Source organism: Stylophora pistillata, chromosome 13 (assembly GCF_964205215.1).
Source record: "Stylophora pistillata chromosome 13, jaStyPist1.2, whole genome shotgun sequence".
NCBI lineage: Eukaryota > Metazoa > Cnidaria > Anthozoa > Scleractinia > Pocilloporidae > Stylophora > Stylophora pistillata.
Window position 1 is genome coordinate 5,052,294 of NC_142531.1, and position 12,525 is coordinate 5,064,818.

The 12,525-nt window shown below is 39.2% G+C and overlaps 2 protein-coding genes across 3 annotated transcripts; one reads left to right on the forward strand and one right to left on the reverse strand.

Annotated features, from left to right (window-relative positions):
- The first annotated feature begins 36 nt into the window (after positions 1-36).
- LOC111336786 (2-iminobutanoate/2-iminopropanoate deaminase) lies at positions 37-6,351 on the forward strand. Its single transcript, XM_022942942.2, has 8 exons — positions 37-212; positions 1,353-1,413; positions 2,222-2,266; positions 2,956-3,010; positions 3,663-3,731; positions 4,284-4,339; positions 4,927-4,968; positions 6,220-6,351. The coding sequence occupies exons 1-8, from the start codon at positions 136-138 to the stop codon at positions 6,238-6,240; spliced, it is 426 nt and encodes a 141-aa protein (XP_022798677.2). The 5' UTR covers positions 37-135; the 3' UTR covers positions 6,241-6,351.
- Positions 6,352-6,934: 583 nt separating this feature from the next.
- On the reverse strand, positions 6,935-11,809 carry LOC111336785 (uncharacterized). 2 transcript variants are annotated; one of them, XM_088743393.1, is made up of 2 exons: positions 11,453-11,809; positions 6,935-9,109 (listed from the first exon to the last, which is right to left on the reverse strand). In XM_088743393.1, exons 1-2 carry the CDS (start codon positions 11,667-11,669, stop codon positions 8,307-8,309), a joined length of 1,020 nt encoding a protein of 339 aa, XP_088599519.1. In that variant the 5' UTR covers positions 11,670-11,809; the 3' UTR covers positions 6,935-8,306. The 2 variants fall into 2 exon arrangements, with proteins under 2 accessions (XP_088599519.1, XP_088599520.1); XM_088743394.1 differs by lacking the exon at positions 11,453-11,809 and adding an exon at positions 9,183-9,288.
- Between the last annotated feature and the right edge of the window lie 716 nt (positions 11,810-12,525).

Sequence of the window (12,525 nt, forward strand, 5' to 3'; positions counted from 1 at the left end):
AAGTCTGACGTTCACTGAAAACTCTCTCCCCCTCGGTCGCCTCTCCATCCCCCTGGGGAAGATTACGCTAGTTTTCACGCTATCTTCGTTATCAGTTTGTGGCAGCGCGTGTCGTTATACATAAATTTTACTGGGATGTTAAGAGGAATGGCTGCCACGATCAGAAAAATAGTAAGCACTTCCAAAGCTCCCGGAGCCATTGGACCTTACAAGTAAGATCAACAGAGTTAAATACGAGGGAGTGTGTGCCGGGGTACATAAACAGGCAACATTAATTGAATGTGCAGATTAAATTAAGTAATTGAAAGTCTCGCTCACGTGCATCGTTTTAAGCATTTGTTAAGTCTTCATTGTATATGGAACATTAAAGTTTACTATCTTATCTTTTACATATAGTTTACTATATGTAAACTACCCATATAAACTACAACTCAAACTCGCAAAACTGAACTGCTACAAAAATTCTTTCTTTGTCAGAATTATCAAACCCTGGAATAATCTTCCTATTAATTTATTTAATTTTTGTGACAGCCCTAACGTTCGTGAGTTTAAATCAAAATTGAAGAAACATATGAATATTTATTGACTCGCCATTTTATAATTGATATTTAGCTGTTTCTTATTTGACTTTTTTATATTTTTATTAACTAGTTCTGTAAGATTTTTTACATAAATAGGAGACCCTTGTTATTGGGCCAACCTCTGGGTTTCCTTTTTCTTAATAACTATGTATCTGCATGTTGTTCTGAATTAAAGTGTTGTATGTATCTTGGAAAACCTTTGTCGATTGAAGAGAGTCGCTCTCAGGAGGGATATAAAAAAACGTCCCCCCTCTCCACCCTTGATGGACCCTTCACGCAACTTACTACTCCATAGCTTTCTGTATGGCTACGGTAAGAAAGATTTCCCATGCTTCGAAGGGAGTTCAGCCGATTCGTGGCGTGTACAGGTAAATATTTTTAAGAAGAAGCAACGTGAGTGCCTGTAACATCTAGAGAGATCGATTTAGAAAGGCGTTAAAGATTGAACCAAACATATTAAATTGATAACCTGTTTTATACCGCGAGAGGTCTCAAACCACATCCCCATGGGGCTATACATACCTATGTAGCCTATACGAAGGAGTTTCCCCCTCCCTTAGTTTCCCCCTCCCTTCTTGGGTGTCACAGCCCAGAGGTGTGATCAAGTCTCAATCACAACCAGAATGATCTAGGACAATTTTTTATGACCTCATGACTTCCAACCAGCAATTTAGCTCTCTTGCCAACCATCGGCTGTGAAAGTGGTAGTACACTGTAATCTTAACTGTATTCTAAAAGAGACTTATATGGGCTTCTTTCTATTTTGAACAGCCAAGCTGTAATTGCAGACAAAACAATGTATGTGTCTGGACAACTGGGATTAGACCCTAAAGTAAGTGTCGCATCAATTAAATGACAATAATTTACATCACATAAACGCGTGATGGGAGACATGTTTATTAAGGGTTAGCCCGTTGGCTCAAAACGGAGAGGTCCAAACTGGAGCAATGGTTGTTTTGCTGTGCTTTGTTCTTGGAAAATGTACTGTGTACTGCACTCACAGTACCCCTTCTCTTCATGGGTATAGAAAGGGGTATCAGAAAATTGCCAGGGAAACCTCACAAAATGCTAAGAGATCACCTAAAATGATTAAACATCCTCCAAGGGGGAGTAAGGATATTCCAAGTCTCTTCGTGCGGCAAATACTGGGATTAAACACCAGTGGTTACTGACTAGATAGTCACATGACCTGATCCCTTGACTCTCTCCCCCCCCCCCCCCCCCCTCTCCTCCCCACCTCCTCCTGGAAAAGACTGAGGAGCAAGAACAAAGTATCAATGGCAAAGTTGACCTTGGTAAACAGTGGGGGATGATGTTAATGGTTTAGTATGAATATAAAATCAGGCTGTCAGTGGTATCAGCTGGCTAATCTCTGACTGACAGAAGTGATCTCCATACCCCCACTATGGTTACTTAAGTTCAAACTGACCTCAGTAAAGACACTGTACTAAGTCTGATGGTAACAAGCCAGACAAGAAATAATCAGAGACACTTTTTGTTTAAAACTTTGAATCCCACCAGGGGTAAGAACAAATGTGTACCACACCCACAGGCAGACACTTATAACTTCTTTACCCTTCAATATGTTTTAAACATTGTTATGGTTTTTCAAATCCTTTTTTTCTTTATCATTTGGAAAGACTATGGATTTTGTGTCAGATGATGTCACAGAGCAAACTAAGCAGGTATTTATAAAAACAGCATGTTTAACTCTTTGACCCCAAAGAGTGACTAACCTCTAATTTCTCCTTAAAATATCTCCCCCATATTAAGGTCACAAAAGTACTGTAAAGGAAATGATCAGCCACTAAAGGAGCCCTTGCTTGTTAAGCAAATTCTCCTTGTCAGCACCTTAGGAAATGTTTAGAGAACAGTATGGAGAATATGCAGGTTGATGTTAGGGTGTAAAGGCTTAATACATGATACAAGTTTTATTTTTCACCCAATCCCACACTTTCTGTTTACTGCGATCCCACACTTTCACTTTACTGCAAGGATCATGCACAAATACATTTCTATAACTGCAGTTCAGATAATTATATGAATTTCATACATTCGTTGTGTTTGATTTATCATCTTACGGGTTTTTGTTGGACTAATTTGATGACCTGCTCCCAGTTAGCTTGTTAGCTCAATTGGTAGAGCGCTGCACTAGTATTGCAGAGGTCAGTGGTTCAAATCCCATACAGGCCTGAATTTTTTCAGGTCTGATTTTGACTATTGCTTAATTAGTGCTCTTTACTGCAAGGATCATGCACAAATACGTAACTTTCTGTGAAAATTCCAGATTCCAATTCTCCTCTACTATCCTTATTTAAAAAAATTACATCTTGGGAGACCTATTTTTTTAAATTTCTCTACTTTTTATTTGAAGGCACTGACCAACATGGGCCATATTCTGGAGGCAGGAGGCTCCTCATTTGACAAAGGTAGTACTGTTAGCTTAGTCAGCTCATATTGTAGAATGCTAGACTGCTGTGCTGGAGGTCAAAGGTTTGAGCCCCAGGCCAGACAAACATGCAGGGTCCTATAGTAACTGAGAAGAATGTGCTGCCTTTGCCATGACATCTGCAAAGGGTTAGAGATTCTCGTCGTCTCAGCTAAGTACAATAAACTGTAGGCTGATCTCCTGTATCTTCTCTGTACTTGGGGATGTTAAAGAACCCACGCACCTCTTGCAAAGAGTAGGGAACGTAGCTTCTGGTATTGTGGCCTGGCTATGTTATTATCTATACATTTCAAAGATCTCCCTTAAATATTTTCAGTAGAAAGAGGTGGGGTAATAATGGAAGAAGAAGAAATATTGTTTTGTGAGGTTTGATTCTTTTCGTTCCTTTGTTTTTTTTACAAACTTACTGTCCAGATAAATAGAATGGCTTAAAAAAATTGCTTGTAACAAGCGTGATTTAACTATTGACTATTGATAACCATATCAAATTAGAAGCACTTGTACCAACTCTTGTAGATTATTTTAGGAGTTTTGGATTCAGGAATATAAGGCAAATCATCTGATCCAGATGGTCATTTTGTAGCAAACTATCACTGCATGTTTCTAATTTGTGAGCAATATTTATTTTTTAGTTGTGAAGACCACTGTTCTTTTGGCAGACATTAAAGACTTTGCCAAAGTGAATGCGGTTTATTCCACCTGTGAGTTTACTGTCTCTGATATGATTTTCAATTTAGCTGTTGTAAAGTGTTTCTTGTCTATACACCGAATCAAAATATGACATCCAATTTGAATTGCCATTGTTCTGGACTGACTAGCCTCTAGCACATGTGATAATCCTTTTGTGTTTCCACGTCAAGACGAGGCTAGTAAGTCCAAAACAATGGTAATTCAAACTGGACGCTATATTTCGATTCGGTGAATACTATGGAAATCATGGTGACCAATGGTTAGCTTAGTGGACTTAGGATTGAAGGGTCTGGGAATGATCACTGGCCAGGGTTGAGATTCTTTGTGAGGCTTGATCATTGCTTTAAAAATACCTCTCCTCACCTAGAGTTCAAAGAGTTTGGGGTGTCTGCAATATCGAGGGGAAACTGATGAGATTAAATAGTCAATCCAATAGCAAATTCTCCAAACTAATGTAATAAGAATCATGCAGCAGACAACAAGGTACATTACCAATGAGATCGTAGAATTGATGAACTATTGAGCTCGTGAAGGAAAGCATTTCATATTTTTATTCTTGACAGTTTTCACCGAAAAACAGCCAGCAAGGGCAGCCTATCAAGTAGGAAATCTCCCTAAGGTGATGAACATTTTATCCATCATGATGTAGAACATTTATCATTTCCTTGTATTTTGTCAAGGGTGGGGGAGGGGAAGACTCTCTGGGTACACTTTACTCCCTCTCTGTCAGGAAAAAGTGATAACTTTTCATGAAAGGTATTTCAGTTGAGTGCCCTGCAACAAAAACTGAAGTACAAGGTGAATAACGTAAGAGGCCGACGAGAACTCAAGCAACCTGGGTAATGCGCGGGAAAAAAGAGTGAAAATGCGCCGGAAAACACAAGTAACCAAGTGTATGTTTTGTATTTGATTGGCCAAGAGGGTGGTGCGGGTTTTCTAGACCGATCGTGGAGCGAAGTACAGTCTCGGATTAGTTACGATACCTAATTTGAAAATTTATTTATCCAAGAAAACCACTGGTGTACCTCCAAATGATTTTCAGATGTTGTTTTGGTTTTCCCATACAAGAAAATGCTGCCTAGACTCCGGAACATAGATGAACCTCTTCAGCTCAAGTGAAAAGAGACGTCCAGTCCTAAGCTACGTAGATACTGTAATAAGGCTTTACATATTGATTAGTTTATTTGTTTATTCATTTATTTTCAGTATGGAAAAGTTGAGATTGAAGCAGTTGCCATTGTCGGAGAGGTAAAGGATGAGTAGACATTGATGTGGTGCTACGATAGGGAAACAAACTAATTCAAACTGGAACGGCAGATGAGAGTCATTTTCTGTGTGCTTAAAAAGTGAGAAGTGCCGACTCGCTAAAATTTTGTAAGGGAAATAATGAATGCTCGAGACAAGGTCACTAGTGTGAAATAAATGTTTTTGCCTTTTCAAACTTGGTTATTTACTGTTTTTTCTCCTTTTGTCGTTAAGGTTTTTATTTTTTTTGGAAAAAAAATTATCAATCTAACAGAATTTTTAGAAAACCCACACGATGGAGACCCCGTTAATCTTGCGGAAAGTTTATCCTAGGTGTATTCAAGTTAGTTTCCGTCCTTTCTCACGCAATTTTGTCCTTGTGAGATCTCTTTTCGCTCCGTGTGATGACGAGTAACAAATCCTGTAATAGACTCCTGTAGTTTCGCGGCATTTTCTGGGGTAATAAGATAATTCGTAATGAGAACGTTGCTCGATACGCGTACCCTCTTTTTGTTTCCATCACTATTCATTATCGTAATTTGTACTGGATCTATGTATCAGGGTTGATTAGGAAGGTTTTTATGTCGGAATAAACAAGACAACAAATCGATGCAGCCCGTTGCAGGGTACATGGAAGACAACTAAAATTTTTAGGCGCTGCAACAGAACTTTTTTAGCCACTTCAAGTCGCATAAATTTAAAGTGATTTCAAAAATAACGTTCGCAATTATGGATAAGTCGCAGCGACTTGTTGCGGTGACAATACACACGAATCACTAGTTTATTGCTGAGATCTGTCTAGTTTGTCCCAACCAGGTAAGTAGCGCTGTATGGTGGATTAATCTCTAGTTGGCAGTAAGGTGTTGGGAAAATGGGTCACTATCCACCAGGTCCAGCTGCTATTAAGAGTGCACTTGTATTAAGTGTCGTAAAACGAGAACCGAAGCTATCACAACGAGCCAATGATAATCCAAAGTGAAATCAAGCTATCTCCACACAGCGTCGAAAAAACGCGGGTGAAAAAGTCCTATAGGTTTTAGTCTCGAACTGAATCTCATTGGTCTAAAACCAAAGCAATCTCGGAGTTCTTTCAACACTCGATTAAAACAAAATTACTCTATCAACTATTCTCTTTGATGACGAGACAAAAGTACCTTTCTAGAATTTGCACAAGAATCCACTAATGCTTTTTTAGCAACGCCGAAGTTATCAGTCCTCTTCTTACGGTTGGATTTCTTCTTTGCCCTGGTTTAGGTCACCGCAAGTAAGCTGTGATGGCATGGAGATGTTGGGTGATATTCAGTTACATGTAAAAATTTTAGATACGGGAGCTTTTGCATGATAAACCTCAGTAGTTGTTAATAAAGACGGTGGAGTCGTGTAGAACGGTCTTCGAATGTTATTAATAATCCGATTTGAGTTTGGCATGGGGGAAAGAGTTTTCTAGATCAATCACCGTGCAAAAAACAGCAAAATTAATGCTTTCGGACTTTGAATCGATAATTTTCAAATGTGTCGAAAGTAGTCCCGGTTAATCCCGGATTGATTTGATTTTTTATTTACTTCACTCTATGATTAGTTCAGAAACCTCACTCCACTGAATCAGATGCAGAAGTAAAGCTGATCGCGCCTGGGTCAAACGGGTTTTCCCGCGCTTTACGCAGATAACTCGTTTTCACCCTGCCTTATCACTGGTTCCCTGTGATATTCCCTTGTTCTAATCGGCTGTTGTGATAACTTTGGATTTAGTTTAAGACGCTCAATCCAAAAGCGCCCTGTGGACACTAAAAATTGGTGTACTCTCCAAAGTCAGTCGATTTCCCTGCAATCGTTGGTTTACTCCTTTGGTTTGTGAAGTCAGCTTTCGAGGGCTTACACAATCTACTTGCACATAAACAAGCGGCGTGTTTAACTGAACCGTAGGGAGTTACGATACGGTATCGAGAGAGAAGAGAAAAGTTGACAACTCTGACATAGAATTGACTTTTATTTCATTTCACACAACAGGAACACCAGTTTGAAAAACTAGACTGGAAAGAGTCAAAGACTGTTCTTCTCAGTTGTTTAAAAATCACTTGAGAAAATCTTTTTAGAATTAAACAATGTTTTCTGTCATCGAAAAAACTTATCATTGTTTTATCTTGTACAAACTATACGATAGCATCATCAGTGAACGCGATTTCCTCTTGATAACGCGATTTCCTCTTGATAACTCGATGTCTTACCCAAATCTATACATTTATGAATTACTCAATGTCCTGACTTGAAAATCACAGTCAACGTACAATTATACTAAAGAAATAAATCAAGTTTTGCTTTCTACAGTATTTACAATCCATTTTTCATATCCACGTACCTCTGCTTATTTTTCATGTCAACTCAGTTTTATCTTCTGTCATAGGGAATTAATTGCATCGCTCAGAGAAATAGTGCAAAGTTCTAGTTCTTTTGATAAGTACTTCTTTTGATTTAATCATATTCAATTTATCAGCGGATTTCTTAACACTTACAAAATACTAGTCTCTATTTCATAAAGTTTAAATTTCCTTTCTTTTAAATACATAGGTTTTTTATCTTGTGTTAGACATAGATGTATGTTTTATTTTGAGTTTAGCGCAAAGTGTTGCTTGAGTGACAAATTACTGTTTTCACTTGTTTTCGTGTAAAACTTGTTTGTGATAACATAGTTAACTATGGTGATAATGGCTGTAATTTGACTAATTTCTGATTCAGATTTAACAGATCTTTTCAAGGCCTGTGTCCCTGAATTCATGTATAGATACGTAAAAACCTTACTGGCATGAGCAGTCAGTTGAGAAAAGGATGGATAACGCTATCCAGCGGACAAGTGTTAACAACACGTATTAGTATATACACACTCAGTGATCTTGGCGTTTCAAGCAATCTGATTGGTTCGCTATCTCGGCTAATCAACAATGTACATCTCCGAGCGAGTGGATGATGTGAAAAACAAAATGGCGGGCGTAAACTCGCGATTCGCTAAAGTTTCAAAAGCAGAAATTACCTTTAAATGGCTTCCTTTTAATTTTGTCGAGATCACTTCAAGTGTACATACTAAAACAATTATTCTTTTCAATCTCGGTGAATAGTGGCTTTCGGGAATATTTACCTCGCCGCTTCGGGACTCGGTAAATATTTAGCCACTATTCACCTCGATTTCAAAGAATAATTCTTAAATGTACCATCCACGGGTAGAGATTTAACCAGAACGTTATCCACCTTTAGAACCAACGGGGACAGGAATTTTGTGAACATTTTCTGACTGAAAAATTGCGTGAAATGATAGACGTTAACTGGATTCACAAAATCCGAATACTTCCTCAACTTTCTTCACTAGCCGGTGTTTCTTCCTGCGGTGTCGCGTCTTCGCTTTTTTGCAGTTCTTCAGCAGATGGCTGTTCGTCGGCTTGCGGTTCCCCACCTGCGGGATTCGATTCCTCAGCCGCAGGATTCGATTCTTCGACCGCGGGCTTCGCTTCTTCGGTAGCGACATCCGCTTCTTCGGCTGCAGGTTGCGCTTCTTGTTCCTCAGGTTTTGCTTCCTCGGCCGCTGGTTGTGATTCTTCCTCCGCAGGTTTAGATTCCTCGGCTGCAGGATCCGGTTGTTGCGTTTGTTCATCGACAGTTGGCGCTTCTCCTGCATTTTCCGCTTGTGTTGGCGTTTCTCCGTCCACCTGTGCTGTCATCTCTTCAGCTTCCTTTGTTGCTTCTGTTTCTCCTTCAGTAGGGTCTTGCGCCTCTGTTTTCACAGCTCCATCCTGCTCCTCCACCTGTGCAACATCAGGTTTATCACCACTGTTGTTTTCCGCTGGTGGTACCTCTCCTGTTGCGGTCTCAGCGTTCACTTCACTTTCAGCATGTTGTTGAATCTCTTCTTCTTCTTGAGGAGCCGCGCTTTCTTCACCAGATCCACCCTGCTCTCCTTCGTCTTTCTTCGCCTCCTCTTCCTGTTGATTAACTTGTTGCTGGCCACCATCTTTCTTTTCTTGTACAACTTCTTGTTGAGTTTCCTCCACTACTTCAGGTCGTGATTCTTCACCAAGAGGATCTTCTCGCGGTTCGTTTTCACTCGCTTTCTCGGAAACTGAACTCTGTGGTTTATCATCTACATGAGCTGCTTGCTCTGAAATAAAAAAATAAATAAATAAACATACATTCCCGTTTAGCCATTAGCATTATTTTCAATATTCTCATACTTTTCCTCGGCAGTATAGCATCAATAACCCGCTTCAACATTTTTTGGCGTTGGTTTTTTGAAAGTTGCAACTGATGGATAAAATCTGATTTAAAATTTGCAAATTAATTTGAACTCAGAAAATTGTCCCTGTCAATGCAAGCGCTGAATTGTCCAATGATAACTCCACAAGAGGTAGAGCTAAAGCGCTTGGTATTTCAGCTGTAAAAATACTTCACTTTCTGTTTTCTCCTATTCCCTATGTTGTCTAATGGCGCGGCACAAAAGGCGCGCTTTACATCTGTCATTCGGAGTTCAATCCCTCAGAATCCTCCACCAAAACACCGCGCCTACACTCCATAATCATCTCCTAAACGTCTCACAAGAGAAATCTCGCAACTCCCGGACGTAGTATCCTATTCTATTTCTTATCTGCCACTTCTCAGTTGTTCTTTTTGTCGTCACCAATATGGTGCAACAGCGTTCACAGAACAAAATTATCCTAGGTTGGAGGCCCCTTTTTATTTTATTCAGAATAAATCGTGGTCGCCAAGCAATGAAATGTAAACGTTGAATACTCTTGGCTTCGACTGTTTTCGTCGAAAACAACTGCGCTAACATGAGCCTTCTTCGCTTCCTAGAAAATGGAAAATTGACAAGGGAACAAATTTCTGACTATCGAAGAACTCGTTTCGGTGGAAATGCAGAACTCAAACAACAAGTCTTAGTCAGTAATGAGATGACAGTTTAGCTTCACGAATTTGGTAAAACTGAAAGGCTTTTAATACGGGTCAAGGATTTCTCTTGAGGCGTAAAAAGAAGAAAAAGCTGATAGACTTTCTTCCAGTATGACATCGATGACAACTATACATTTTTATCTCAGGAGAAAGATTTCGACAACACTTTTGTCTTGAGACTGCAGCCGCTTCAGGATAGACAAGTGAAAAAAATAGATAAAAGAAGAACAACAACAAAATACGACACGGTTTTAACCTTCCTCTCGATTGTACATTTCCTTATCAAGCAATATCCAAATATAAACGATTTCTTAGTATTTATTGGGGTTGACATTTAGACAAAACAAGTTGAATTTACAAGAAATCCGAAACGCTTTTGTGACAGCTATTTAGAGTTTAGTCTTATCCATATCCTACCATGGCAACTGTTACGGTTTTCTTATCACTAACCATTTGTTCATTTTACCTCCAGTCTGTTATGCTTGACTAAATATCATTATTCACTACTAGTAAGAATATTTCCTTGGTTTCCGATGTAAGAGTGCATTTTGCAACTTAAAAAAAAGTTTCAATTTGTAATGATTTTCTCGGAAAGATATATCTTCCTGATGGTAAAGATATGTAAGGTTCGCCACACTATACCGTGTTTGTGCAATGCAAACCGAAGTTTGTGTAAATACCTTGGATTTTCAACTGTCAATTTTTATCTAAAAGATCAAGCGCATTTAAAATGATTTTCATTTCGCCTTTATTCCCATTTTATAACAGCTGGTATATCATGGCAAGGGAGTTTCGTTTCCTTTCTTCTAAAAATTATATGTGAAGGTGTAGTCTGATTAAATTATATATTGCTAAAAATCGAAAGATATGTGGTTAATGTGAGTCGTAGAGTCTTCTTCAACTAATTAGTATTGGAGATTCAAAGTAAAGTTTATTTTACGTGAACTCGCTCAAATTAATCGCCCTTCTAAATGGACACGACGATTAATCATGTCTAATTTGCATGTTTTGAGACATGCTAAAACATGTCAGAATAGCTCTTATGTGATAAGAAGCTTAGTATGACAATTTTCCACATGTCCGCTCCTTCCTTTTGGCGGTAAACAGATTGCCCGCTTTATAGGTTTGAATTCAAGTAATTTGTCTCCAACTGGTACAAACAAACTTATGTGGCAATTAAAATAGAACGGTGTATCATTGATCCCGATCAGCGGGCCAGTATTTCAATTTATTCTTATTTGGCGATTTATTTATTTCCCGGAGTCAAAAATGACCTTTAAATTCTCGGTTGAACGACAGTGTATTTGACAATAAGTCAGTTAAATTATATTAGAAATAACGATCAAAGTGAACTGCGTGGACGAATCATAATTTTTACATTTTTACGTGTTCTCCAAACCTTATAGCAAAGATCAGTAAAATATATCAAATTTCATCGTCGCGCATTATTGGATGGAGGCGTCTTAACAACTGACACCACACTATTATTAGGAAAACTTTAACCTTTTTTTTTTCCTGGGAAGAGCCACATAAACCAGTTTTTACGTTTAGTTACCTGTGCTTGGGGCATCTATCTGATCGTGTACCACCCGGTTTTTTTCTGCGGTTGTTGTGCTTTCGATCAGTACGGGATTCGTGGTAGCGACGTTTGGTTGCGGTGACATGTCTGATCCTCCTCCGCTTCGGTTCGCGGCCGTTTGAGAAGCGGCGACCTGAACTGGTTGTGGACTTCTCTCAACGTTTCGCGCCTGTGCGCTTGAAGAACAACCCATAGCGGCTTACAGTAAAATAGGGTTTCCTCCGTTTTCTTTATCAGATAGGCAACTGTTTCTTTTACGCGTTTCTGCACCACTGATTTGAAAATGAGAGAGTGGATGTCACGCGCGCATCTGTTTGGGGTTTCAATCAAGTAGACGAGTAACCTTCGCTGTTTATACTTGTTTACATCCGTTACCAGGCAACAACTGTCAACACTAATTGATTTGTGGTTCGGATGAATAACTCCGTTGCCACATTTCTGTTTGCAGAAATTACAATTGAAACAATTTAACATAATAATGCCCTGCTGGTTGTTTTACAACCATAAATGTCGTGTAATCCATGGCAATACGAACATTGTGTAAACGAATATGTATGATTAGTGCTTTTGTGTAATTATTGTTCTTTACGTCCCACCTTTATTAATGTATTACCTTGGAAACACCGAGGTACAGAAATGCTGTTTTCTCTTGAAGGCGAAGTAAGGAAAGCTGCTACTACGTTTGAATTATTCACTGATCGAAGTCGTGTTATTTTCACACGATCAACCTCTTCTCAAACATGGGATTACCTTCAGAAATTTATTTTAAGCTGGACATTTCGGCATTTACCACGTTTCATTTCCTAAAAAAACTTCCTTTCCTCAGCGGGTCGCCTTTAAATCAACTTAACACACGAGCTTTCAACAAATAACAATTCTAACACAACACTGTGTGTTTTAGGTTGACTGTGTCACAGTCAGCGTAGATTGGGGTACAGCATGGCTTGTTACTTCCACTCTTTTGGTGGGGACGAGCGAAAAAGTAGGAGGAGCGAAAAACTAAGCGAGGGCGAGGTAGGGAGGTGGCTCAGGTGGGAGGGGGGGACTGC

Excerpts from the sequence above, each read along its gene's own strand:
- LOC111336785 (XM_088743393.1), bottom strand. The coding sequence starts at position 11,669 with ATGGGTTGTTCTTCAAGCGCACAGGCGCGAAACGTTGAGAGAAGTCCA. Across the intron at positions 9,110-11,452 it reads GATAGATGCCCCAAGCACAG|AGCAAGCAGCTCATGTAGAT; the intron begins GTAACTAAACGT and ends TTTTTATTTCAG.
- LOC111336786 (XM_022942942.2), top strand. The coding sequence starts at position 136 with ATGTTAAGAGGAATGGCTGCCACGATCAGAAAAATAGTAAGCACTTCC. Across the intron at positions 1,414-2,221 it reads AACTGGGATTAGACCCTAAA|ACTATGGATTTTGTGTCAGA; the intron begins GTAAGTGTCGCA and ends TCATTTGGAAAG. Across the intron at positions 3,011-3,662 it reads AGGCTCCTCATTTGACAAAG|TTGTGAAGACCACTGTTCTT; the intron begins GTAGTACTGTTA and ends TTTATTTTTTAG.